At 42.4% G+C, this 27,359-nt stretch overlaps 1 protein-coding gene across 16 annotated transcripts in view; it reads right to left on the reverse strand.

The window, feature by feature from the left end:
* CADPS (calcium dependent secretion activator) overlaps positions 1-27,359 on the reverse strand; it is a 431,306-nt gene that overhangs the window by 73,200 nt on the left and 330,747 nt on the right. For 6 of the 16 annotated variants that reach the window (XM_080926846.1, XM_080926832.1, XM_080926844.1 and 3 more), the window contains 7 exons: positions 25,973-26,079; positions 21,001-21,021; positions 19,685-19,841; positions 18,441-18,582; positions 10,213-10,359; positions 6,712-6,867; positions 2,584-2,731 (listed from right to left, as the gene is read on the reverse strand). In XM_080926846.1, the coding sequence (XP_080782972.1) occupies positions 2,584-2,731; positions 6,712-6,867; positions 10,213-10,359; positions 18,441-18,582; positions 19,685-19,841; positions 21,001-21,021; positions 25,973-26,079 (878 nt within the window). Of the gene's footprint in view, positions 1-2,583; positions 2,732-6,711; positions 6,868-10,212; positions 10,360-18,440; positions 18,583-19,684; positions 19,842-21,000; positions 21,022-24,988; positions 24,998-25,972; positions 26,080-27,359 lie in introns of all 16 variants that reach the window. The other 10 variants (XM_080926838.1, XM_080926837.1, XM_080926833.1 and 7 more) reach the window with 5 other exon arrangements.

Here is a 27,359-nt window from a genome sequence, read left to right on the forward strand (position 1 = left end):
CTTAACGAGGCAGTAGCAATCAACCTGAAGATGAGGTTTAGGACCTCCTATGATGGCAGAGAGGTAAGTCCTATAATATCCACCCTCCTCTACTGAAGAAGGGGGTCATTCTTGTGAATCTCAGACATGATATATACCCAAAATCTCTGAGAGGACATTTACAAATTGGACCCCAACCTTAAAAGAAAGAAAAATCCCTTTGCTATCCTTTTGTTCTTGCTCTGAAGGATACTATGATATCACACAGAAGATGTATATATTTAAAACATTGAAACAGAATGGAAGAGAGGCAAATCCTGTATATATGCCTATAATACACACACACACACACACACACACACACACACACACACACATACCCCATGCATGGATCTTGAAAACATTATGCTAAGAGAACAAGGTACCTATAGCCCACCTATTTCATGGTTTTATTTAAGTAAAAAGCCAAAACCAGAAACAGGCACATCTGCAGAATCTAGGTTGAAGATAACCTAGGAATACAGGCAGAACACTGGCTATTGATGTATAGTTGGTTTCTTTTTAAGACCATGAAAATGGCATGAAATTGACTATGATGATGATGGGAGTGTATACTTCTGAAGGGTAAATCCTAGATGAATGGGATTTGCACCTCTGTGATTTAAGAAGTAGTAGTAGCAGCAGCAGTAGCAACATCAGCAGAAGCAACAACACAAGCAGTGGAGGCTTTAAGGGGAGAGAGATTCCAGAGTGATACCTTTCCAGAAAGCATAAACTCAAAGGGATCTTTAACGACTTAGAGAGAGTTGCTGATTTAGAGATCTTACAGTAAGATTTGCAAAGTGGGCTCTGTGAAAACCACGGATTTCAGATTCCTCCAGAGAAGCGTGGGCAAGTGGTGGTGTGCAGAGGCGCTAGGGTGGAGAGGAAAGGTGCCTCTCCCCAGGATCAACTCTATTTTTATGTTTTTATGTGCTAGGCTTCTGGATGAAGTATGAAAAAAACAATTCTGCAACTGAAATCGGCCAAATAAAAGTCTATCAGTGGTATTATTTTACAGATGGGGAAACTGAGGCTCCAAGAGGCTGCCAGGATTATCCAAGTCCAGTTTGAAGCACAACTCAAGACACTTATCCAGGTGACTGACAACCCAGGTCTTCCTTCCCATTGTTCCAACCTTTCTCTCTGTGGCTCATTTTCAGATAACAGGGAGCCTCAGATCACTGCTTCCCAAGTGTGTCTTCTAGAATAGCCACCAATGTGACTATCCTCATCAGCGATGGTCACAGAAACCTAAATACCTGTGTGTAAGTGGGGCTTTTATCTTGGTACACATGTGCATTTATATGTCTATGTAGGTGCATGTGTGTATATATGTGGTACACGTGTGCTCATATCTGTGTCTGTGTGCTGGTGCATGCATGTGTGGGGGATGCCAGAGGATGCCTTGGATGTCATTCCTCAAGAATTGTCCTCCAGAAGTTGAAATTCTTTTAACACAGCCCAAACAAGTTGAAATACTATGAGCTGAATCTCCAGAGAATTCTGGAAGGTTGAATGAAGCACAGTGAATTTTAGAGCACTGCTCTGACTCTTTTGCACAAGTGACTTGGGAGAGCCCAGGGCTTTGTATTGACTCTGGTGTCTAAAACTTGAACTCCATGGGGGAGGTTCAGAGGAAATCAGCCAGAGCAGAAGCTAGCAGGGGTGGCTGAGGAAGCTCACTTGTGGGGGAAACAAGGTTGGAGGAGATCTCGCCAGGAGAGAACACCACCAACCCACATATAAAACGGAAGGTGCTGGAGGAGAAAATAAATAGCGAACAAGGAGCAAATAGAATTTAGTAAAAATTCTGAGCATGTAAGGCTGGTATCGAAAGATCTGATTTAGGAGCAATTTATGCCAATTGGCAACAGTATAGAGTTGCCAGAAATGTTACTGAATTAATTCTAAATTGGTATATGAATATCTAGCTGGCTTAAGGCCATTGGAGAAAAATGATCATGATCGTCTTTAATCAAGTCCAAGTTGCTGCTTCCTTCTCCTTCACATTTTAAATCTGACTTTAGAATCAGAAACTCTGAAAAGGAATAAACTTCTGGTCAGGGAAAATTCACAATCAATTCATTCTAGGGAAAACTGAAAGCTTGAAAATTGCTTTGGACTTGCAGAATCTACTGGCATAGCTTGGGAGAGGTTTGCAGTTAGTTGGATTTCTCCTGCTATCCAGATGTTCAAGGACTAAGATATACTACCCACGGGAAGAGACCAGCATTCAGACACTTCCACATCTGGTACAGAGAATGGCCTAATAAATAAGGTCACCAAACATCCTTTAGCTTAAAGAAACCTTGCGACCACTTGAATTCCAGCCAAGAACCACTTCCAAGTGACTGGCACACTCATCAGCACGTGCCTCAGAAATTGACAGATACTGAACACTTATCCATGGCTTAATCTACAAATGTTCAGAGGGTATTTCTAAAACTAGACTTGGGTAGGAGGAAGAAATTTGTGAGGTTTTCTTCTATATAATCAATGGAGAGAGAAGAGGGGAAAGGGGGGAGGGGGGAGGTGAAGGGGGAAGGGTTTTTTTTTTTTTACCTCTTGGCCCATTTCCATACTGCAGAGTTTTGTTGATTGAGCTTTGGCATCAACCATAACATTAAACATGGTGCATATTGACTGTGGGACTCGAAAATCTGTTGATCGACTGGTTTTTTGCAGCTTAACTTCAAATGCAATCCTGGTTCTATTAAAACAAAGTAGGGAAAGACCAATTCAGCATTCATATGACAGGAGGTGGAGGAGATACTTGCCCAGAGGTTAGTGAAAAAGAAAGTCGAAGGCTGTAGTTCGTTTCAACACGCAATGACTTCACACACGTTCCTTTTCAATGACTTCCCCATCTAAAGAGGGCTTCTTCTTGTGGATAGCCCTTCTTGCACACCCATTCTTCCTTAGCAGTCCACAGAACACCTGTAGCTCTGTGTGCTATCTATAAATTTCATGGTATGGAGAGCCCTAATTGTAGGAGAATAAATGAATTAAAAAAACCTGATTATAGCATTACAACATATGCAGCCTCTTTCACATTGGCAAGTGCCTACCTCGAAGCACTTCACTTACAAACAAAACACACGCAGGCAGTTTCTCCTCGTTAGAGCCCCAGTGTGGAGAGAAAGCTTAAATGACCCTTGTTGTCGTTTCCTTTTTCTTTTAGCTTTGAAAAGAGATTGAAAAAAAAATCTTCTTTTGAAGTCCAAAATTTTTTTATATTGGTTAAAACACTAAATATATATATATATAGATTGTGCTTGCTAAAGAATCATTAGAAGAAAATGTATCCATCCCTAAAAATGGCTGCCTTTGGGAAGGGGAAGAGAAGTCATATCTTTGGGGCACTCACAGGGTAGGTTTTGTTTTTGTTACTGTTGTTGCTAGTTTTTAGTAAGTTACAATTAAATAGCAATAGTAATTTCCTTGGCATACAACAATATTACAGAGACTCATGTAACCATTTTGGTATTTTGATAATATTATGTTGGCATAGGTCAAATTAAAATACTGGAAACCTATCAGGCTCTCACAGGAGACGCTATCTCTAGGTAGCTAGCTAGCTTGCAGGACAGGTGCGAGGTCCAGTCCTTGGCATGGCTATTTGGAAGGGGGACCAGCTCTGTTGTAAAAGGTTTCAGGGAAGTGGGTTACATCCTCATGTGTCCTTTGGAATAGCCCCTGGTTGGCAAGTGGTTTCACTAAAGTCTGCCCTTCCATCTAACACGCTTACTGCCCACTGCCACCCTTCAGAGCTCATGCAGCTACCAGGATGGCACGGCTTTAAGAGGAATTGAAAGCTGTTTTCTATTGGTGCATAGGAGGACCACACAGCTAGTTAGCTCAGGAAAGGATGCCAGCTCGCTAGCACACCCTGGGTGCATGTAGGGAAGCCAAGTATAATTTCTAAGGTTGGAAGCCCAGTTCCTAAGGGGGAAAAAACACCCTCAAAACACCCCTATAGATTATATGATCATGTTAAAGATAAATGTATCTTGGCTTCTAAATGCTCAGTGCACTGAAGTAGCTTTCTAATCACGATGATCATTTTAAGCTCTGCTGAAAATACATCGTTTTCTAGTTCTGTGAGAAGGAGGCCTGATGGGTACCGAGTTGGACCGGGCCCTGTGCTGATCTTCCGAGGCTTATGCGCTAGTTCCGGCCCGATCTGAGAAATGGAAATGCTAAACCACTCCTTTGCAATGAAGCAAGCGTCTTCCCTTTTTCACATTCCTCTTCACAGGAGAACTGTTCCTAGCCTGTGGAGTGCAGGGCTGTGAAAAGAGGAAGGCAGATGTGGGAAATGAATTTGACTGAGAGCGCTAGGGGTCTGCAAAACCAGGAATAGAGATGTCACTTAACCCGATTGACTCCCTGAGGGTAGAGTGCCTATGTTTGCACCAGAGGCACTGTCACTGTCGGGTGAGTGCCTCTAAGTGGTGTATGCCTGAAGCCACAGCCCACTGTCCTAACCATGTGGCTATTGAACAAAGGTTATTTATTCTATCCCAAAGAAATAATCAATAGTTTTAGGTTCTTCCAACACACATTCTATGCCTTAAAAGTTGCAGTTGGGGTATTTCCAGAGGCAGCATTTGTGCTTACGTTTAGAGCCTCGACAGAAAGTAGCATGAGGGAATTCTGGGTGTTAGAGCTGCCTATACACAGTGATATGAGTCCTGACACTGAAAGGTGACTTAGCTACTGTGTTCCAGGTAGATATCTGTGGCTTGGGGGGTGAGGAGTGTCCAGGGATTCAGGTCCATCCCTCCCTCTTAGGAACTTATCTTCTCTTGGTGCCTGAACATAACCGTGATGTGGTGTGGGAAAAATGAACCCCAGTTCCCAGCCTCAGATATTCTCTTTATTTCTTCTAAGTATCTCTCATTCTATGCCCTGTTCAGCAGATTGGCTTCAGACTGAAGGACATAAATACCTTTCTGGATAGTTGTGTGTGTGTGTGTGTGTGTGTGTGTGTGTGTGTGTGTGTGTGTGTGAGGGTAGGTCTTAAACTAAACTCACTTTGGCTCTTGCTCTTGTATGACATAGAAGAAAAAAATGATCGATGGCCTCAAAGAGTTGCCCCATGAAGAGATTTTGGTCAAATGGCTGAGTTGTTGGACAACTATTGCTTTGCCTAAAATCAGTACAGACTATTAGAGATTATAGAATTAAGAACTGGAAACTTTTGACCAACAACTTGAAAATCAGACCTGTCTTTGGTTCTAGAGCTGAGCAGAAAAGAACAAAATCCACTGTCTGGATTGTTCAGACTTTAGATTTGCAAAAGGGCAAGCACCTGCCCAGTGCCTCCCAACCTTAGGGAGCTTTCCTGGGTTCCTCGAGTTGCTGATTACCTACCTGCAACAACACTGCTCTCCTGTCCCAAGAGGGTTCAGGTTTGATGCATTAGTTCTATTTTCTTCTGCCAGGGTATCAAAGGCTGGATTCAGAGACTCTTAGGCCAGCCCAGCCCCCACCACTCACAACTTATTCATCAACTAAAGTACATAAGTAACATCTGGAGATCCAGAGATGCCAAGATCGCTCGTGAGTTAGTTTCTCCTCCCTCCCTTCATCCTTTTTTTTTCCTTTCATTTTTCTTTTTTCTTCTTTTCGTAGAAAGAGAAAAACTAATGGGATCCTTTTAAACCAGAAAAGAAACTTGGGCATGTTTCGGGATGACAGGGTGGTGATGATATCAAAGACAGATGTGAATTCTCCTGCTTGGGCAGGTGTCTTTCCTTCTCCTGTATGTCAAGGACTCAGTACTGGGCCTGCTCTACCGTATCAGATCAGAGGATAAACACTTCTTATTCTCTTCCTGTCTCCACCTCAGACCAATCAGCATCAGGCCTGCAAGCAGAGGGATTCATTTTCTACCCTGAGCCCCAGTGGTAAAAAGGGAAACTCCGTGGGGGCTAAAGCACATGTGCAGGTGTGTCATAACTTCGAGCTGATTCCTGGTTAGAACGAGGGCAAGAAAATTAACCTCCGGTGCACACACCAGGTACTCAGCTCACATGCACAGAGCGAACGGTAATGCTAAGGCTTAGTTTGTGTTGGAAATCCCGGGACCTAGATTCCATATACACTGGCTCTGGAATTGTACATTTTCCTCTACCCGTCTGTCTGTCTGTCTGTCTGTCTGTCTGTCTGTCTTTCTCTCTCTCTCTCTCTCTTTCTCTCTCTCTCTCTCTCTCTTTCTGTCCATCTCCATACCCTCGTACTTATAAATGTTTACTGTGCAGCTATTTTGTGGCAGGCATGCTAGATGGTGAGATGGTAGAGATGAGCAAGGACGGATGGGAGTCCTCTTTCCTCACAGAACCAGCAACAGGGCAAACTGGCAGTTTTACTTATAAAATAACTTTATTTCTGGATACAGAGCAGGTTAGATGTTCAACATGGGCACGCAAGCATTCCAGCTGACTTAGAAAAGGGTGTTAATATTTTAAGACAGGGTCTTGCTATGTAGGCCAGGCTGGTTTTGAATTTATAGCAACTGCAGGGTCTTTAGTGTTGGGGTTACACTATCCCTGTCATTACCAGAGCGGACTTGGACTATCGATGACCTTCTCCAGAGCTTTAGGAATCACTCACACGAGCTCACTGGTCTTTCAGAGTTGCACAATGGGAAGCAGGGGCTGGGTCTTTCCAGCCACTCATTCCTACCTTTTGACGCACGACTCAATCATGTCACTTGCCATGAGTTTTAGCCGCTGCTCTAGGTGTTTTCCAAACTCTTCCTCAGGCCAGTGTAGGTCACGGATGAAAGTCTGAAGAGCATCAAGTTTCCAGAACAAATCTTCTGATGTACCTGATCCATTACTGGTAGGATAACAAAATTAGAAATGAAAAGTCACCCAGTTGCCTTGGGCTTGAGAGAAGCTAACATAGAGACAACTTGGGGCTGGAAGGCCTTAGGCAAACAGTGGCTTCCACATACGAAACAACGTGTGTTGGCGGCGGAAGGGGGGCAGTCTCCACTGGCAGAACTTGAGTTTTACCATACAGGACCCAGTTCACTTTGCTCAGCCAATTGCTTCAGACCATCATCAAGATGACTGAAGAAGTTGTCTCCTTCTAAGTAGGAGGATAGCGTATGGTAAAAATCAGCCTTCTTTTAATAACCACATTAGCATATGTGATGATTCAGACGAAGGCTATGAACCAGGGGGAGACGTAAGTCTCCATGGATAAGAACCACATGATAACATGCAGTTTTTAGGATCCAGGGCTTCATGCATTTCCCCAGTTCTCCTCCAGAGTGGAGACCTCTTGGAAATGTCACAAGACTTGGGTTTCAAAAGGACAGTGCTAACAAAGTGGTGAGCGAGGACCTGCTTTCTCTCTTGAAGAGCTGGAAAACAAAACTGAGGAGACTCAGGTAGAGACAGGGACACTTGGATACCTTGAATCCCAAAGTCCTGTCCAGTGCCTAGCCTTCCAATTTTCCTAGAGCAGCCTGTTACATAGGCAGTTCTAGGAGGAGGGGAGTTGGAGCAGACGAAGTGAGTTGACAGTGGATCTCTGATACTTCAGGTCTCTGAACCTGAGCTCTCTCCCCATCGTTCCCAGTCCTCTATAGATCCGGGTAAACGATGACATCCAAGAGACTTTTACCTGGGACATCCATGGACGGTCTGTGCGTGGGAAAGGTTCCACCTCTTCCCCTCTGGCCCTTCTTGGGCTGGCTTTCTCCTGTAGTCACCCCATTTGGAACTCTGAGGGGTGGCCCAGCTCCCCACCCGCTTCCTCGCATACCACTGATGCTAACACAGCGATTTATAAAATGTCCAACACACCATGCATCACCACTTCTTCTGACATCGTCTATAGAAACAGACGAGAGTGGGTGTTTCTATTGTGACAGATGTCAGCTGCATTGAATTAATGCCTCGGAGAAGAATATAGCTAGTGCAGAGATGCATCCACAGCTACTGCAGGGTGAGGAGGGGGCAAGCTCCCAACATGCCGAGAGGGAGCCAGAGTCTACGGCCTGCACCAACAGGGCAATGCTTTCAGAACAGACCAGTTCGAGGTCAGTACAAGGATGTATCTGACACAAAGGAGCAGGTGACATGAAAACACGTCCTTCAAATGAAAGGTGGCAGAGGGAAGAGCCGGGATCATGAAAAGATATCGAATCAGGCATTTCCTGGCCGGTGACTGAGGATCTATGCCTTCCTTTTAGACACTACAGTGAGCTTCATTTAAAAGTGGGGGAATGCACGTCTCTCCATGAAAGTTTAGCCTTCCCCTACCCCACCCCATGCTTGGAAAAAAAGAAACCCCAACTTTGTCTAGTCTAAGCCCCGTTTTGGAACTGCATGGTTTATGTTTTAAATCATTAAGTACATATGAATGCAATAATTGGTATTTATTACAACAACATTTTGACACCCATCTGGTTTCAGAGTTTCAAAAAATTCTTGTAGCATTTTTTTCTTTGAAGAGCTTATTATTAAGTTTTGACATGAGGAAAAGAATATTTTCTTTTTATTTTTAAGATAAACTGTTAATGTTAAGGCAATAGCACCAAGATTATTTTGATTGCTGAGCAGTTACCAAAATGTGTTCCCACCCATGCCTTAATTAATTGAATGGAGGCTATTATCTGCTTTATCACAATGTCTTGATTCATATCTTTTCAAAAACAGTATCACAGAACATGCACGGGACAAGCTAAGAGAAGCTTTCATGTATTTGGTTTTAATTTGAAACAGACACTATCTAATCTAATAAACAGACACTAACTAATTTAACTTGTAATATTGTCATCTTAGCATGAATATGATATATTTTTTAGGAAAAATTTTCCTCAAATATGAAAAATTTGGAGGTTTGAATTTGTCTCTATAAGAGAGTCAGACACACGGGCCTCACGATTTCACTGTGGGCTTGTGCGTGACTGTGGTTTTATAGACTAGGAGGGAGCTTTGGGGCACCAGGTCGAGAAGTCCTTTTACTGTCTTGCTCTCCTTCTGGATTAACTGCGGCTCTGAAATCGCCAAGGGCCACCTTGATGAATGGGGGTTGGAGATTTCAAAACATCACGGCCAGTTTCAGGTCATTTTTTACTCCTTTGATAATAACACTTCCCTTTGAAAATGTGCCAATTTATTCTTCCAAGGAAAAGCTTATCTGGCCTATAATTAGCTGTGGTCAAAGTGGAGGATCAAAGGAAGGTGGAGAACTGGTAAACCTTATTTCACTTCTTAAGTCACCCACATGGTTCTGATTTCATCTCACTGAGGTAGAACTGAGGGGCACTGGATCTTCTTGCTAAGGCAGAGGGAGAGAAGACTCACTTCCTAAGTGAGAAGAAATATCCGCTCAATCCCCGTGTTCTTCAGACTGCTTGCTTGGGAGAAGGGGCATGTGCTCTAGGCAAAAATGCCTCCCACATCTCTGCCATCCCTGTGAAGGAAGCCAAAACTGAGTCTGCACCAAGGATGCAGAGACATCACTGCCCAACCGTAATTGTGTGGCCCGATGCGATGCTTGCATTCTCAAGTTCAGAAGCCTTCTTGCTGCCTAGCTGTCAAAGCTTCCTTCTGTACTTTGTCCCTGGGAAATGTCTACACATGCAGTTTACCTAGTCTGGGAGGACCATTCACAAGTTTTTATGTGGCTCTGAACATTCCATTCCGATATCTTGCTATTTACTGCCATCAGGAAGATACTTTGTGGCTTTAATTGGCCTTGAAAAATATTTAATTATTAAACAAAAACCAAAACCTGCTTCTAGGTCAGCAAGCTTCATTTGTAGACTTGGACCAGATCAGAAGTGACTGGTCAGACCATCAATGAATATTTCTTTGGATATTTGGGGATGAATAATTCCTAAAGTCCTACATTGAAAGACCTGCATAAAGGCCCCTGCATTGAAAGCTGGGGGTAGAAATCCTCTTACAAAGGAATTCAGGAAGTGAAGATTAGTCCTAGTGTGTTCAGTGGGCGTTAGACAAATCGTTACTGTGTATATATAGCAAATGTCTTATAAACACCATGGATGCCAGAAATAAACAATATTGTCTCTGCATGATCAGCAAAATATGTCTAATTATCCATCTCCATCTCTGTTATATAGGATGTATAGAAATAAGCAATGCATATCCATGCCAAGATCACTTAAATTTAAATGAGATCTAATGTGAACTGAATACACACTCAGCATCATATATAGCAGCCATCCATGACGGTGCCGAAAAAGTAGGCATTTGTGGGATGCCTAGAGGGATGTTAACTGGTAGATTTGGTACTTTGGGTAGGTTCACATTGGGTAGGTTCACATTGGGTAGGTTACTGGTTAAACTCCTGTGGAAGAAACAGACAGAAAGAAAAATACCATCACAGTGACAATGTAGATGCGGCAGAAGCACACAACAGCTGTAGATAAACTGGCTCAGTGCACAGAAGACAATGGTGAAGACTTGAGCAGCAAACTCTGTAAGCAGGTTACAGATGGAGAGCTAGGATGAGACTTGGTATCCAGAGAGAAACACTCAAGTTAATGGGAAACTTAAAAGTGCAGACACCGATGGAGCATGCGTGCACAATGATCACACAACTGAAATGTCTCTTGTCTTCAAGACCGCTTTTGAAAGAGTCTAGAACTCATGCTATAAGAAGAGCTTGACGGTGGTGGAATTCTAGCTGTGGCTGGAACTGGGGTGCCATGAGACATGGGATTGGTAGATTGGCGAGGCAGGAGAGAGGGCAAAGGGGTGCTGTGGGTCAGCTCTCGGGTTCATTCTGGAGTGCAGTGGGTATAATTGATAATTCATCATACTTCCCAACGGAGAGGAGTGTGCCCACCAGAAAAGACTGATCTTGTGGAAGGTAGCAGATGCATTTGATCCACTGACCTGACCACTCCCCAAAACACACGTGGGTCTACATATTGCACTGCACCTCCTAAATGTGCATAAGAAGTAGATTTCAATCCAAACTATGTGTATTCGATGTGTACATGTATGACATTTAAAAAAAATAAAGGTCTTTAAATAAAAACAAAAACTGCCAAAATACTTCTTAAGAATACAAGGGGTGTGGGGCATTAGCTGTGTCCACTTTTTATTCATTTGCTTATTGTCAATGGAAGATTTCTTCAGGCAGACATTAGGCACCAAATGGAAAGGAAGAGCTCGCTGATTTGAATGTGCACGAAATAGTGAGATACAGAAATTGAATGCCTTCCAACTTCGACTTCTAAAGACAGGAATTTGTGTGTCAGAATGGACGGCAAAGATGAAAAACTCATATGTAGAATGATTATCCCTAGGGAATTTTGTGGAACATTGAAGGAAAATGGATGCTTTCTCTCCCAAATTCAGACTTATTAAAATGGAGCTATGCCACCACACAGAGACAGACACATGGGGAAAGAAAGAAAGCCCAGATTCAGGTCTTACATAAAACCCTTGGGTCAAGAAAAAAAATAGATTTACAATATCGTTTAATATTGTGGTAGCTGCCCCTGGGAACGGAAGAAAGCCAGGGGTAAATAATGCCTGACAGTGTCTTCTCGAAGGCTTCTTCTTGTTGTTCTGTTGTTTTCTTAAATAATATAATATGGGGGAGAGGGAGGGAGGGTGGGGATGGGAAGAGGGAGAGGGAGGCAGAGACAGAGACAGAGACACAGAGGAAGACATACAGAGGGAGTGCATTCGAGCCAGTGGTTAACCTAGGATCCTTGTCCATCTCCTTAGAGACGGGCCCTCCCATTGGCTTGGTGTTCACCAAGTAGATGAGAGCACTTAGTTATCAAGTGGCATGGACCCACCCATCCTCATCTTCCCAGTGCTGGGGCTACAAGTGGATGCTTCACAGTGCCCTGTATCATTATGTGCATTCTAGGAACTAGACAAAGGCTCTCTGTGCTTGTGAAGCAGCCATTCAGACAGGGCTTTTACCTCCTAGTATGAGTGGGAACTCCACGGGTGTGTGTGAAAATTTCACGAGCTATGTATTTTTTCTATAAGAAGTATAAAATTTGTCAAAACAAGTGAAAGAGCGATATTTTTATCAGCCTTTTGGTTTTTGAAGGAGGTTTGAAGTTTAATTGGGTGATGGATGAGAAATGAGAGATGGATAGTTTTACGAGGGGAGGGGCAGAGGCAGGAGGGAGAGGGAAAGAGAGAGAGCAGAGAGAGAGAGAGTTAGTTAGTTCAGAGATTCGAGTCAAAACTATATATCCTTGGAGGGTCTCTGACATGTACTGCTCCAAACACTGGCACTGAACATCTTGCAGAGGCTTTTGCAGGGTGTTCCATGCAGCCAAAGTCACTGGCATGGTAGAGCCCAGCCTAGCTCCGCATCTGAAAGGAGCCTTCCTGTTTAAGGGGGAATTGACAGTACTTTGGCAGAGGACTTGAGGTTCTCATTTTGGATCTTGTAGGGAAAGAGGAAGTTTCGCCAAAGCAGCGCTGGGTGAGCTGTTTGCCTAGCAGAACTCCTGGAAACCAGGCTGCCTCTGGGCACGCTCTGCAGGGCAAAGCTGCAGCAAAGGCACTGGCCCCGGTGACTGGCTTGGACGGCTATCTCCCTCCACAGATAAATCATTCAAATATCCCCAATGGCAAGTCAGCCCTGGATTATAAACTGAAAACCCTAGGATGCACTGTTGCCAACCTGGTACCCTCTTCTTTCAGGGAGATAGGTGTGTCAGAGACCTATGACTCTCTGTGGTGCAAGGATGCCTTGGGGGGAACTCAAGAGAAATTGAACTAAATATTATTATTAAGTAGAATGGAAAAAATGAAACTTTTTCTTCCATGTGTCTTTGTTTAACTGGAGAATTTGCCTTTGAATTCAGTCCCTGGTGGTTCTCAGTCTTAAACACTGCCATGAAACAAATCCGTTGGCGATTTCCACTGAGACATGTGTAAGCCTATATAAGCAAATGTGATCATTAAAAGATACACACACTGAATAATGATCAAGGAATTAGAAGATCTTAGAGATGGCAGCCTGGAAAGTTAAAATGTCAATTCTGAGAAAATTATAAGTCGCTAGAAATGAATAACATACAAGTGTCTGCAAAAGCAACTCAATTTAAACATATTAGTGGGTGGTGAGCACACAAATGGAAAGAGGCCTTCGTTTCGCATGCAAAATAAAAATACTCATATTAATCAAAACATATTGTTTTCTGTAAAATACAGCATTTTGGCTGTGAACTTGGTCTTAAATAGAAACGTATCCTCATAGCACATATTATTAATTGTTTAGTTTTAAAATGATGAAATATGACAATTCTGGTTTTATCAGAATAATAAAGCATATTTTAATGTTACTTGTATTTTATCTGGGACACTAAAAGAGTAAAAATCAGAGGTAAATTCTAAGCATAATGTTTCGATGTCACATATTTAAATGGAAAATTTGCATAGCATTCAGTAAGGATGCTATGCTCTGGGAGCTGTTGCTGATAGCTGCAATGAATCATTATTTTCAGAGAGGGCCCTCCAGTGACTACTGGACAACCAGCCAGTTGTGATTCTCTGTAGGAACATTAGTAGATGCCTCTAGGCAGAACAGGAATTGAAAATTAGACTCCTAGTAACTGATACTCATTAAGAATTAGCCTCATCCAATCCAGGGACCTTAACAAAAAGGTTTGCTTTCATTTAATACGTATCTCTAGAGACTGAGATCACACAATTCTCATGTGCTCTCTCTCTCTCTCATGTCCATCCATGTTAGATGTGTGTGTGTGTGTGTGTGTGTGTGTGTGTGTGTGGGATTTCTAAGGATGGTGGGGCCCTTTTTTTAAAATAGTGTTTAATAAAGGCTGTTTCTATGCTGAAGGGATATGGTTACATCATCCCTCAAATATTTCTGCTGGAAGCTTATGGATGGGGGTAGATTTTTAGATACAGAACATGCTCCACTTTTACAAGCCATTTGTTCCATGAATATATGAATTACATCTGTCTTTTCTTGGTGCTTTCACACTGAAGCTTCTCTCTGTGTTTCTCCTTAGGTCTAAGTCCTACGCAGGGGTATGGGTACTAGCTCATACCTTCTTAGAGTCCAGAGTAATGTCTCCCAACCTACCATTCATTACTACCAGTCCCAAACTTCTGTATCTATGAAAGTTTGTTTTCTCTTTAAAAAAAAGATTTATTTATTTATTTTATGAATATGAGTGCTTTATCTGCATGAACACCTGCATATCAGAAGAGGGCCTTAGAACCATTATAGATGGTTATAAGTCACCATATGGTTGCTAGGAATTGAACTCAGGACCTCTGGAAAAACAGCTAGTGCTTTTAACTCTGGAGACATCTCTCCAACCCCTCTATAAAAGTTTAATGCCACAGGTGTACTTTTTCTATATGACAAATGTAAGATCATTGGCCACAGCTTTGGGACTATTAAGCTCTGTTGAGAAAGTGTCCTTTACAGAATAGACCCTAAATGTCCTAGGATTTGAGAACCTCTTAAATATCTTTGAGGCTTCCCCACAGTCCATGGTCCATGCTGACCACACTGAGCACTCGGCGTTGCTTTGTTGCTTTCTGTTCTCCTGCACGTTTGCACTGTCCATGGTGTCCTGATGAGTCCTGCCTCTTTTGAAATGTTAGTCTTCCAGTAAGTTCCTTCCCAGCCCTTCTGTGGAAACTCAGGCCCCAATGAGCCACATTCTATATATAATTTGTGCATGCATACTTTGGCAATATTTAAAGCCATTTTCATGTGTATATATTAATAGACCCAACTAGATATAAATCCCCAATCTGGAGATTGTATCTTTTTCTCACCCATCTCCATGGTTTTACTTTCCTCTGTCTCCTTACAATCCCTAGCCTGTTCAGGTCCCCAACATTCTGTTGATACAGCTGAGCCTGGCCACGTGACAAGCCCTGCTCTCTCCTAGATGCTGGAGAGACAAGACTATGTAGTTGTATGTGGACACACATACTATGTCCACACTCTAGTACCAAGAATCTAACCAAAGGACATGTTTTGGTTATATAAAAGCCATTGTTTTATAAAGGGGGACACTGAGTCTTGGGAAAATCAACTGATATAGGATCTTAATTCAGAGACACTGATGGCTTGAGGTACTGTCTTAGGATTTCTTTTTTAATTTTATTGTGATTAGGATCATTAATGTATCCACATGTAACAGGCAATGTGTCTGGAGATCAGGGAACAACTTTGTAGAATTGGTTCTTTTCCACCTTTTCCTGGGATAGAGCAAAGGAAATTTCTTGGCTCACAAGAACCTAATCTCTTGAGCCATTTCACTGGCTCCAGAGTCAAGGGTTCTAGCTTCAGTAATATCTGTGTATTTGACAGCTAGTCATCCACAAACTGCTGAAATCCCCAGGAAGGATGCCTTCTTTTACCACCAAATCTTCATCATTGACAACGGGTATTAATTAAAAGGTACATTTCATTTGTACATCTCAGGCCTAGAGGTGGCACATGTATTTTGAGAACCAGAAAACCAGGATTCATAGTTCTTATCATGAAGCAGTATTTGCTTTATCCTTCTTAACCTCCCTAACCTGACACAGAAAAATCACAAAGACAAGGAAGGATTCCTCGCTCTCAGAAGAATCCAGAGACAGAGGGATCACCTACTCATAAAAAAGCATTCCTGGATTCTTCTATTTTGAAGACCTTTATGGCATATTAGCAATGAGCTGCCACTATATGGCTGGGCGAGATGTTCCCCACCCATGTGCAAAGACAGAACTTCACATTCAGGGGGCCTCCAGACTTGCAAACTACGTTTCCAACTCTAGATAATGACCCTATGGAATGCACTGATGGGTGCTCAGGGAAGGGTTATGGCTTGAGGTTCCACTGAACATTAGAGTCCATCTGGAGAGAGAGTCTTTGGGTGCAGTTAGAAGCTGTGCAATGGGGTTCCACATCAGCATTCACAGAGTCATAGAGTGAGAAAGATACAGTTCCTCTCTTCTCACAGACATGACAAGCCACTTTTCAAAGTAAACAAACTTAAGACTTAGCCATTTACCTATACTATGAAATAACTTCAATTTATATTAAGCACAGATAGTTGTAGTTAATTTTTCTTGACAGGGCAATAGTTTCATAAAAAATATGAAAGATGAGTACAATTTTTATGTATATTCTCTCTCTTTTATTCACTGTATGTGTGTGCATGCACATCTTTGTGTGTACATGTATGGATGTTTGTGCATGTTATTGTCATGTGGCATGTGTGCATGTATGTACATCTTTGTATGTACATGTATGAATGTTTGTGCATGTTATAGCCTGTGGCAGAAACTGAGAAGACTAAAGGACTGGGTAACTTAAATTCTCCCAGTCAGTTCCCAGTTTAGAAGGAGCCTGATGAAGAGGATTTTGAAAGAGTTTTTGACATTATTGCTTTTGATTAAAAAAAAAATACAAGTTGAAAGAGGAATCTTTGATTAAGGAAGAGGGATGGCCTTCTTCAAGTGTCAAAGGTGTTCTCCCTGTGTTCTCTCTGCATTGTTGGAGGAATGAAAAGGTTTGTCTCTCTACATACACACAAGTCTCAACCTACCTTAGATTCTCTGTGCTCTGCTGTGACTCAGACCTTGCACATAGCATTCATACTGTCTAAAAATAAGCTAATCTGTGTGTGGTTAAAGGGAATGCTAGTGTAACTTCTGCATTACTTAGCCTTTTCAAATCTTTCCAGATACTCTCAAAGGCATGACATTGTTTGATGTGAACTGAAATCACAGAGTAACAATAGCACAGTTTGGACAGCAAAGCATTGACTTCCTCCATCTTGGCTCCCACCTGCATCCACATCCACATCTGTCTATATTTTCAAGTGATTATTCATAACACTTACTCTTTTGAAAGTTTCAGGCATTTAAATTATGGATCCATGAGTCCGATATCATCAGTTAAAAAAACATTCTAGACTATGACTCCAATTGTGGAAGTGATTTTAATTCTATCTCCACTGCGGGTAGTAAGTACTCAGAACACTGAATGCTTCCAAATGAGTAGCAGTCATATGTTTGGCTTCTGAAGAAGTTAACAGATTATAAAATGACTTTAGTGACATTTTCACAAAAATGTATGACAATTTTCAGGCCCTGGGTAGGCACTTTTTAAAGAATCACTTTTAGTGATGGGAAAACACATTCCTAGAAGTCAAACCCTTGCCTTCCTGCTAGGGCAAGGCCCCAGATCTATGGCTCTTTAACAACCCAGGGTTGTATCATTCCCCTGCTCTGTGTTGGCAATAGTACCCTTCCACATTAAACCCAAGCAAGAAAATGCTATTTCAAGACCATTGCTATTTTCAAAACACGAATATCACTCATTTAAGCCTTTTCCTCTTCACAGCTCTTTTCCAAAGCACAATGGCCATGATTATTATGACCAACAAATGAATGCCTTACCCTCTTAACCTAGTTTCAGACTGCTGAGGTAGAAGTTAACAGAATCATTACTTCTCTTTTTCTTTCAAACCAAGGCTGTTGACCTGCTTTCAGTTGGGGTAAATCAAAGCAATCATCCTGTGATTTAAGTAAGGAAGGGGACAGGGGGAACTGTGTCTGTCAGGGTTGTCTAGAGATTTATGTTAGAAGAACATTCATTTAGAAACCTACTTCAGAAAAGGATTCTGTATTGAGAAAAGCCTCTTGAATTCTTTTCAACCGAGAGAAGTCTGGCTTTTCTAAAAATGCTAGCATGTGTGCCTTTGTTGATCTAGGTTGGTGCATCTCAAAGATGTAAAGTATGGCAGGGTATAACATCATTTCTTAGAGAAGTGGTTGTGGGGGATACCCAAACAACAAGAGTCCACCAGGGCAAAGGCAGAGCCGGGCTTTACTGAGCTTTCCAAACCATATCACACACTCTCCACATCGGGTGTCATGTCTGGGGGATCTGGGACTGGCGCTTGGCAGTCCACAGGCACAGCCTGCTCCTCTGGCAGCAGAGGAGTCCCTGGGTGTGCCAAACACACTCAATACACACACTTGCCCAGCAGCTGCGGAAAGTAACAAGCGTACAACATACAGGATCACTTATGATTCGTTCTGTGGGATTTGTAACTAATTAAAACTTGTACATTGTGGTCAGGGCTTCCCCTTCCCTGGGGACCTTATGGAAAACACTGTGGAGAGTAACATTCGAATGAGATAAAAAGAATAAACACTGCATGCACGATCACACCCTCAGTCCTCTGGATCTCTTGTGACACTAAGGTTTCGATTCATGAAAATACACCTTTACCTCCCTCCCTATCCCATTTAGGCAGGGAAGCCACCAGTACCATGTGAAATAAAATGACGCTTGTGCTCTGTTCCTACTAACAATGACAGTCATGTGCCACCATTTCTATATGACTCTGGAGTAGCCATTTGTACCCAAATTCCGATGGTATTAAAAGCAGTTTTCCTTACTTGACTGGTTCCCATGACTCCCGCTCAAAGCCCCTGTGGATAGATTGTGCAATTGAAGACTCCATCAGATCCACATATCTAACAACAAGTGGGGCGAACAGGTCCTGCAGGTGTTTGTGAAACTTCCCATTGCACAAATTATCTAGAACAGATAAGCAAAATCCCGGTCAGAACCCACAGTGACTTTATCAAAATACAGTGTGCACAGAGACTACTCTCCTATATCCAACACCCTGCTTCAAAGGAGACTGAGAGAAGAAAGAGCAAAACTGGAGCCTCATGGAAGCTCATACCTGAATCTGTGTGGAAGGGAAATGTGAACCAAAGTCATGTTACCCACTTGTGCATTCCCATGAAAATCAGCCCACAGCACTTGTAAAGGGGTTCCGCTTACTCCTCTTCTGCCGACGAGGTACAAAGGAAAAGAAAATTCCCTGTCTCCTCCCACATCAGAAGGAGGACTGCCTATGGCTGTCGCTGCTACAAGACACTTGCAGTGTAATTTGACCAGAGGTGTCTTTTATCTAGAAAATATCATCTGATAAAAATTGAAAAGCTTAAAGAGGTTAGCTAACTAATTTTCTGGAGAGTAAATAAAACACATGAAATGAATACCTCCTCCTACACGGCTCTTGGGTTCTTCTCAAAGACAGGCAAGAGAACTGTGTATCTCTCTCTCCCTCTCCCTACTCTTTCCTTCCTCTTTCCCTTCCCTTTCCCCTCCATTTCCCCTCCCTCCCTCCCTCCCTCTCTCCCTCCCCTCCCCCTGTCCTTCCCTTCCCTCTCCCCCTCTCTCTGTAGTATGTATGTATGTGGTATGTGTATGAAGGGTTTGTGTGGAGAATAGTTTGTGTGTGTGTGTTTTAGGGTTTGTGTGTGTGTGTGGAGTGTGTACTATGTATGTATGAATGTATGTATGTATGTATATGGTTTGTGAGTGTGTGTGCGCGTGTGCAGAGGGTATTGTGGAGTATAGTTTGTGTGTGTATTTAGGGTTTGTGTGTGTCTTGTGTGTGGCGTGTGTGTATGTGCCTGTGGAGTGTGTATGTATGTATGTATGTATGTATGTATGTATATATGTATGTGTGTGTATGTGTGTGGAGTGTATATGTATGCATGTATTTTTGTAACAGTAAAACAAAGAGGAGCTTTGTCTAACACATACTCTATATGGAATAAAATTATCTTAGCGAGTTTATCTGTACACTATTCAGGAAAGGCTAGTAATCCAGGGTGATACATACAATCTGTACGGAGAAAGTCATTCAGCAGCTGGAAGAGTGGGAAACTGTCCCACGTGTCTGGGGGTTGCACCTCTAATGCTGCATCCATGTCCACTGCAAAGAGTGACAGGAACGTCTCTGCATGCTCCACCATTAAGTCTGACCACCACGCAAAGGCCTTTGAAATGTGGCAGAAAAACAAGACAGAGAGAGGATGAGTATGTCCTCGGGATGAAGGGTGTGTGCTCCAATCCTCACTACTCAAGACTGGCTGTACATCCAGCGGGGCGTGGTCACTTTATTGTAAAGAGAACAGCAGTTTGGATATTCGTGGGCCTCTCAGTGTCCAAGGCACCACTATGTGAAGAAAGCTCCTGACCCAGGGGTCAAAGACACAGCTGTAGGAGTGTCAGACATTGAACTTCTGCTCAATTTACAATAACCCAGTAGGCTTGGGTCATGCTCTGTGTCATTGCTGCTGACTGGTTCTTGCTCTAAGGTGTAGAAATTTGGGAGTTTCTTCACTGTGTTTATGGGTTTTCTGCTGGTCTAACTTGAAAATTTGCAATTGATGTTCATTTCCATATCTGGGGATTAGTTGTCTATGGTGTCTTCAAACCCCAGGGATTCCCATTTTCCTACATCCTGGAAATATCACTCCTCTGGGAAACTAAGTCAAAGCAAGCCATTACTAGAATGACCTCAGAACTGATGAGTAAAAAGTCTATCTCAGTAGGGAGCCTTTGCTTTTTGCTTCTGGTCTAGAGGAAATTTCAAGTTTAGGCTAGGGAACATGGAATAAGGTTGGAACTTACTTCTGTGCGCCTTAGACATATGTACATTGAAAACCAAAAAATATCAGTGAAGTAACTCATTTCCATGCACATGGGCCCTTGGAAATCATTGTGCAGGGTCTCAGGGGTGACATTCACATCAGCCTGGGCCAGATGTGAATGCAGTTCAAAGGCACGCATGCATGGAGGCTAATCATCTCTGGCAGGGGCATGCAGAACTAGTGGTGGTGTCAGCAGGCCCTGCTTTGCCGATTTCAAAGAGAGCAGAAAAACAAACATTGCCAGCCTCTTCTCGTCCCCCCCCCCACTCAATGCCGTAAAGTTTTCACATTGGAAACACTTTCCGGAGCATTCACCAAAAAAGCTGGGAAAGCATTTGGAGATATGAAGGATGATTATGAGATCGTTCTATACATGAAAGGGTTTGTTCAATGGCCAAGCTCTTCCGTGAGACTCTAATCCTTACTGGAGGGGTATTCTAACAGCCACTAGGAGGCAGAAGAGAGGGTCCACCTCTCCTTCATAAGATTTCATGTTACTTACTTCTCCTTTATCAACATGTGGCTGGTTTGCAAATTAAATGGAAAAAATCAAGTCATGCACCATTCTTTAAGGATGGCTTGGTTGGAACTAGACACCTGCTGCTTCTATCATGATTGACAGCAAAACTTCATGATTCAGAGCAATGAGAGTGGGGCTAAAGACGGTCTGTTAGCCACAAAGCCCAAATTGTTAAATTTCTGGAGCTACTTCATTGCTTTTGAAAGCAGCCTGTAATTGGGTTCTAAAGTAGAAGGCACTCACAGAGTTTGCAATGCTTAGTACATGAAGGTATCGGGATGCATAACATTTTCCCCCAAACTCTAAGTATTTGTTGATAAACTGGCCTGTTAGTTAAAAAGATGGGAGGTTTAACTCCGCATGCCTCCAAGTTAAAAGTTACAAGAAAAGACTTCTCAGTTACCACAATGTTGGTGTTATGATAACTATTTTACTTAAAAAAAAAAAAAAAAGAAGAAGATAGCCATAGGTGCACCAAAGTCATCACACATCCTAAGTAGTTGTCCTGATTAATGAGGTTTTAGTGCAGCTTCACCACCTGGAGATGAGAGATGGGGCCTGGGCTTTGCTCTACTGACTGAGGCCAGCACAGGAAGGAATCCTTCCCCTCCCTGAGTCAGAGCTCCTGCAGCCTGATGCCATTTAGGCAGAGAATCCTGTCCGCAGCCCTGAGCCTACTCAGGGCCACTCTTCTCTCCTCACCCAGGGAATTTATAAAGTTGACAAAGGTACAGCAAGTTGGCTGGCACTGATCCTTCAGTGACTCGACCAATGTTACATCTTCAGGGCATGGCCAAGAACATATGTCGGGGAAGACTGTATTATGTTCCCATAGACAACTTTGTTCTAGGATGACAGGGAATAAAAACAGAAAGCCAAATCAAACCAAAACTCAGTCAAAATGTATAAAATTTAAAGAGGTTCTTAACCCAACTGCAGTTGTGGGTCTTCTGCTCTTAATTTAAAGAACTTGTAAGCAAGAGACAATGGGGAACAAAGAATCTCTCTTCTATAGAGAACCAGGTCCTAAGTGGTTTGTTATTGAGGAACTCTTAGTTTTTCCAATCATACAGGATAGACAGCTTGGGAGCTGTATAAAGAGGAGTATCATTACTAGGGAGGCTGTTGCGGTGAAGGAGGAACCAGGGCATTTCTTTTTAGTGCAATCTAAGAAGTGGTAACAAGTCTAGATAGCTTAGGAATAGCTGAACTATTAAAGGATAATTCTGATCAGATGAACAATCTGCACAGTGTGCTGAGCAAAAGTTATTCTTCATTTCAGGCTGACTCCAATGTCCGAGAACCACTTTTGCCCATGAAGTAATTAATACATGCTCATAGGCACCTAAAGGCTCAGTAAACCTTTCCCATAGAAAATAGGGAGTTACACAGTAAAGTACTTACCTGATTTTTTTAATAATTCAAAGACAAAACCTGTGTGCTTTAGGGGGTAAAATTCACTACACTGAACACGTTATATATTTTGCACACAAACTAACATGTATATATGTACCCCTCTGTGCACCACAATACATATATACATATACATACATATACATAGAGAGAGATTGGAAAGGGGAAGAACATGAAGATAAAATTCATGTGCCTGTGAGTAGGTCAGGTTCTGGGAAAAAAAAAAAAACTCTGCTGCATATGAGAGCAAAATGTGACACCAGCTTCCACACACAGCATGTGTGAATGGTGAAGGATGTATTCTTGGCTGAGGAGAAACTTTCCCCTCTTGGGACATTTAGTGTATTGGCACTTAAAATGGCTTTTTAAAAGATGCATTTTTTTTGGGAGGGGGCAGGTCTATGGTTACTTTTATTTGCGAGGTACCCACAAATAATATGTCTACAAATGTTAAGATCCATATTTAGGATTTAGTGTTTTTTTAATTGTCAAAGCTTAGGGAGCACCCAGAAGGTGAGTTCTGGGTAAACAAATCCTCATCTTTTCAGGATGACAATGTCTACAGTGTGTTCTGATGTCAAGTCAATCCTTTTCAGTGCACCCTACGCGCTGACCTGGATACACACAGAAATCATCAGGGCAGCTTTTGAAAGAGACCAATGTTCTCTTCCTAGAGATTCCAACTAGTGGGGCTGGCACTGAACATGTGAATTTGAACTTCTACAAGATACTTTAGGTATTACTATCTGGATGAGTCCCTGAGGACAGGTGCGGTGCCTCTCAAGATGAGCCCATTCCTCCTGGGAAAGGATCTCCTCTCCTTCCAGCTCAGCCCTTCGGTTTTCAGCCATTATGTATTTTTCACCTAGAAATCATCTTTTCAAAAGAAAAATCATCAGGTATTTTGACTTCTTGGGAATTATTTTCTTCACATAACACTAGCTAAACTTTGTAGAGTGTTTACCATGTGCTGAGCACAATATCATCTACCCCTTTGTGTAATGTCACCTTCCATCTTAACAGTGACCTTCCGACTGGGTTAAGTAACTACATCACAGTCACACGATGAACATGCTGGAGCTAGAATTCAGGCCAAACTTATCTGGTCTGGGTTCTAAGCTCTGACTGCTATTCGCTCTATCTCTTCCTGGCCCAGCACATTTTATTTCTCATTGTCTTTCAAGGAACACCAGATACCTTGATTCAGAGATCAGTAGATAGGAGAGGCCCAATGGGCAGGTCTGATTAAGTTGTGAGATCTCATGACGGGAAATCCTGTACATTCACACAAAATGATTTTTGGTCTGAGAGACTCTAAAACATGCTGAGGTTTTTCTTTTTTCTTTTTTTCTTTTTTTCTTACCAATTTCAAAAACCAGTGTTAAGAACAAGACTGAAGTCACCATGTTTATTTACCCTGCATGACTTCTAAATATGCAAGATGGCAACATTTCTTCTGAGTAATTATTAGAATGATGATTGACATTTGCCAAAAGCCCAAACTTTTGGGAAAGGTAAAAAAAGAAGTGCCTTCTTTGGAAGTTGGGTTTAAAAATTTTTTTTTTGTCTTGCAGTTGTGATTTCTTTGCTGTGGTGGTGCCTCTTTGATGTGGCCAAGGAACATACACATTCTCTGTGATCTGGGAGGAGCCTTAGAGAGTAGCTGGATTACCAACTGAATATGTCTGCCGTTTACTTCTGTTATTCACTTAAATACTCAGCTGTGCCTGGAAGGAACCACCCTCTTCATATCCATGGCTTCACCAATGCGCTGGGCCCAGCCTTTACCTCTCAAAGCCAGGAAAGGCAGGGCAGAATCCCCCAAGTCCCAGAAGATGGTTTTGAAGACACCCAGAAAGAAGAAACTTATCATCACTCGAACCTCCAATCCCTCAATCTAAAAGGAATATCTTACAACATAAAAGTGGAAGAAAAACGCAGCCCAACTTTCTTGCAGCTTTCTGGAAGTTACTCCTAAGTTTGTGTAGTTGGGGGCACTATCTGTTTTCCCTTCAGGCTGTGTGTCCATTGCTAAGTGCTGTATGAGTTAATGCCTCCCACTCATGGGTCTTTCCCTCATTCACGGAGGGTTTGCAGGGAATTCAGGATTCTTCGACACTCTCTCTATATATAAATACTGTATATATGATTCACATACAGACAGTTGTAGAAAAAGGTTAGTATCACTGCAAGGGGCTACTGGTTACTAAGCTTGAAACTCTTCTTCTGTAATAAAGGTAAATACAGACGGACATAGGAAACTATGACAGGCCAGGGACAGAATCAAGGCAGGTGGGAGGCGTGTGTCAGGATGTAACCGCAGTCCTCATAAGTCTATCAATTGCTTCATGCACGCACAAGAGAATCACCCCACATTTACCCTGCTGTGGAGGGTCACCCATGTCACAAGCAGTCCACTGGAAGTTGCTGTTACATTCCTGGGGGTCAGTGTTAGAAAGCAGGAGCACCAGGAAAATCCCACTGGAAGACATGATACTACCAGGGCATGCACAGAGTTTGAGAGCAGGTGGCCGGCTCATTCGGTTGCGTCACATACCTCTTTCCCCTGCCACGATCAGCCAAGGTTGACCGGAACAGTAGAGAAATGGGGAGGAAATTTCAATATGCAATCAGCATTAGTTGGGATGTCTGGGTTCACAGTGTATGATATATCATTTAACAATCTGTCACTATTTTCTTAGTTATGGGTAGGGTTGTTATAGGTGTCTTAAGAAATCACTTCTACAGATGTCCCTTTCCTCCCTTTTCTGTAAATAAGAATGTAAAGGACGAGGGAGAGTTACTGTAATTTTAAAAACCAGGTTATGTTGAGACAAATGATTTTAAAGCTCAAGTTTGGAGTAGCTTTGGAGTTTAATCCTCCAGAGTGTCCCTGGAAGCTCTGGGGCATTTACGTCCTTATAGGTTTGGTATCTAGTTGGTTTTGGAGTCCTTTGTTTATAATTCCTTCAAAATCATTTTAATAGTGGTTTGTCAAAATGCAATGAAGGGAGCTGTGTTGATCTGGGCTTGTGTCACAGAAATGACAGTCTAACAGCATAGACTTATCACTGTCCCTGTCACTGTGCTCAGAAACCTAGGCAATGTAAAGTTAGAAAGGAAAGGGGCTGTATAATCAGAGTGAGATACAGAAAAAAACTCAAACTTAAGAAGATGACCCATGGTCTACACACCAAAGAACCAATCAGAACAACAGTGCTGGCAACAAAACAACCACAAAAGACCACAGTGTATTCTGTGTGTCTGGATGAAGCCGGATACCACCGGAGCCTTCCGTTACACTCACCTCAGTCCCGCGTTCAGAGAAACATCTGAAAACATAGGCTGAAATGCACAACATACAACCACCTCTTGGTCACTTAGACAACCTTCTAAAGACGCCTTCTTCCAAAACTTCTACCTTCATTCCCTTCAGCCCAATTAAAAGACAATGTGAGTTAAGGCATCTCATTCAGGACCAGGCGACTGCGCTGGCCCCTCAGCTAAGCGTCTCTGCGACATCTGCCCTGTGCCTGCTCACCTCTGCGTGATGCTCCTCGTTTTGTTGGAGTACTTCAATGACTAGTTCAGCAAGACGGATTGTGTCTTCCAGCTTTTTGGCGGGAGTGATTAAGCGGCCTACATTTTCTGGAGTAGAAGAATTTGTGGTAAGATTCAGCGAAAGCAGCAGGCTAGTTTTGTGGCCAATAGAACTAGTGGGTGAGAAATTCTGAATGGTTATCAAAATTAAAAAAAAAAAGTTTCATGCAAATGTTAAGTGAGCAAACCATAAAGCCACCTTGTTGTCATTGTCATTATGATACACTTACAAAAACAGTGCTCCAGCTCCCGAGTTTCAGATGGAGCTAATGTGAGTCTAGAATAGCCCATGCTAATTTAGTGGCGTTTTGTACACACATTCTTTAAAGACAGCATACATGGAATACCTCATTTCACTTTCTACACGGTGTGCCACCTACCTGGCATGGGACCAGAGAGCCCAGGATTCATATTGATTGGTGCGATGTTTGTTTTCTATGTGGACCACTAACTGTTCAAAAGAACAGCATTGTTTCTACTTCAGGCCTGTGTGTTGACTGGGTACTGCCAGGCTCACTTTGGAGATAAACATTCAAGGCATCTTTATTTCAAGTCACCCAGGGAAAAGATGAGAAGAAAACTAAGTATTCTTGGGTGCTTATGTAGAAGTTCAGGGCAGAGTTACTAAAAGAGTGTTAGGTTATTACAGGGATAGAACTCTTGCCTTGGCCGCACCTCAGCTCGTTGGACAGTGTTGGTTCTGACGTACATTCTACAGGGATAGAACTCTTGCCTTGGCTGCACCTCAGCTCGTGCCCGTGGACAGTGTTGGTTCTAGGCCGATTCAGCTTAGTTTGGGTGTCAGGATGTGCCTTGCTTAATATGATTTTTTCGCATTGATTTTTTTTCCTTTTTATGGTACTGGGGGTTGAATAAAGGGCTTCAAACATGCTAGGCAATTTTCTCAGTGTAGAACTATATCCCCAGCACTAAACAGAGTTTCCTAATACACCATACACAATTATTTCTGAAGTGGTTGTATTTAAATATAACAATAGAAAATAGCTATTTAAAAAAGATGGGTGTGATTTAGATGACACGCATGATTAGTATTTAGGATTTAATAATAGAAAACACACTATAAAACACTCTGCAAAGGGGAAATGTTTTCTCCACTGGGAGATAAAGACTGAAAATGGGACCAAGTCAGATGATTGGTTTTAAATTTCAGTTCAGTTAGATAATTGTGGGTGCAGAGATGAGCTTTCTCTAGGTGGTCAATAAAATCATCTTTATTTCTACCATAGCCAAATGCAAAGGTGGGTGGAATTAGTTGGAGCTTGAAGGTGGGAGTTTTGGGGAGTTTTCACAGTAGGTAAAGGACAGCC

This window comes from Micromys minutus (assembly GCF_963924665.1).
Source record: "Micromys minutus genome assembly, chromosome: 12".
NCBI lineage: Eukaryota > Metazoa > Chordata > Mammalia > Rodentia > Muridae > Micromys > Micromys minutus.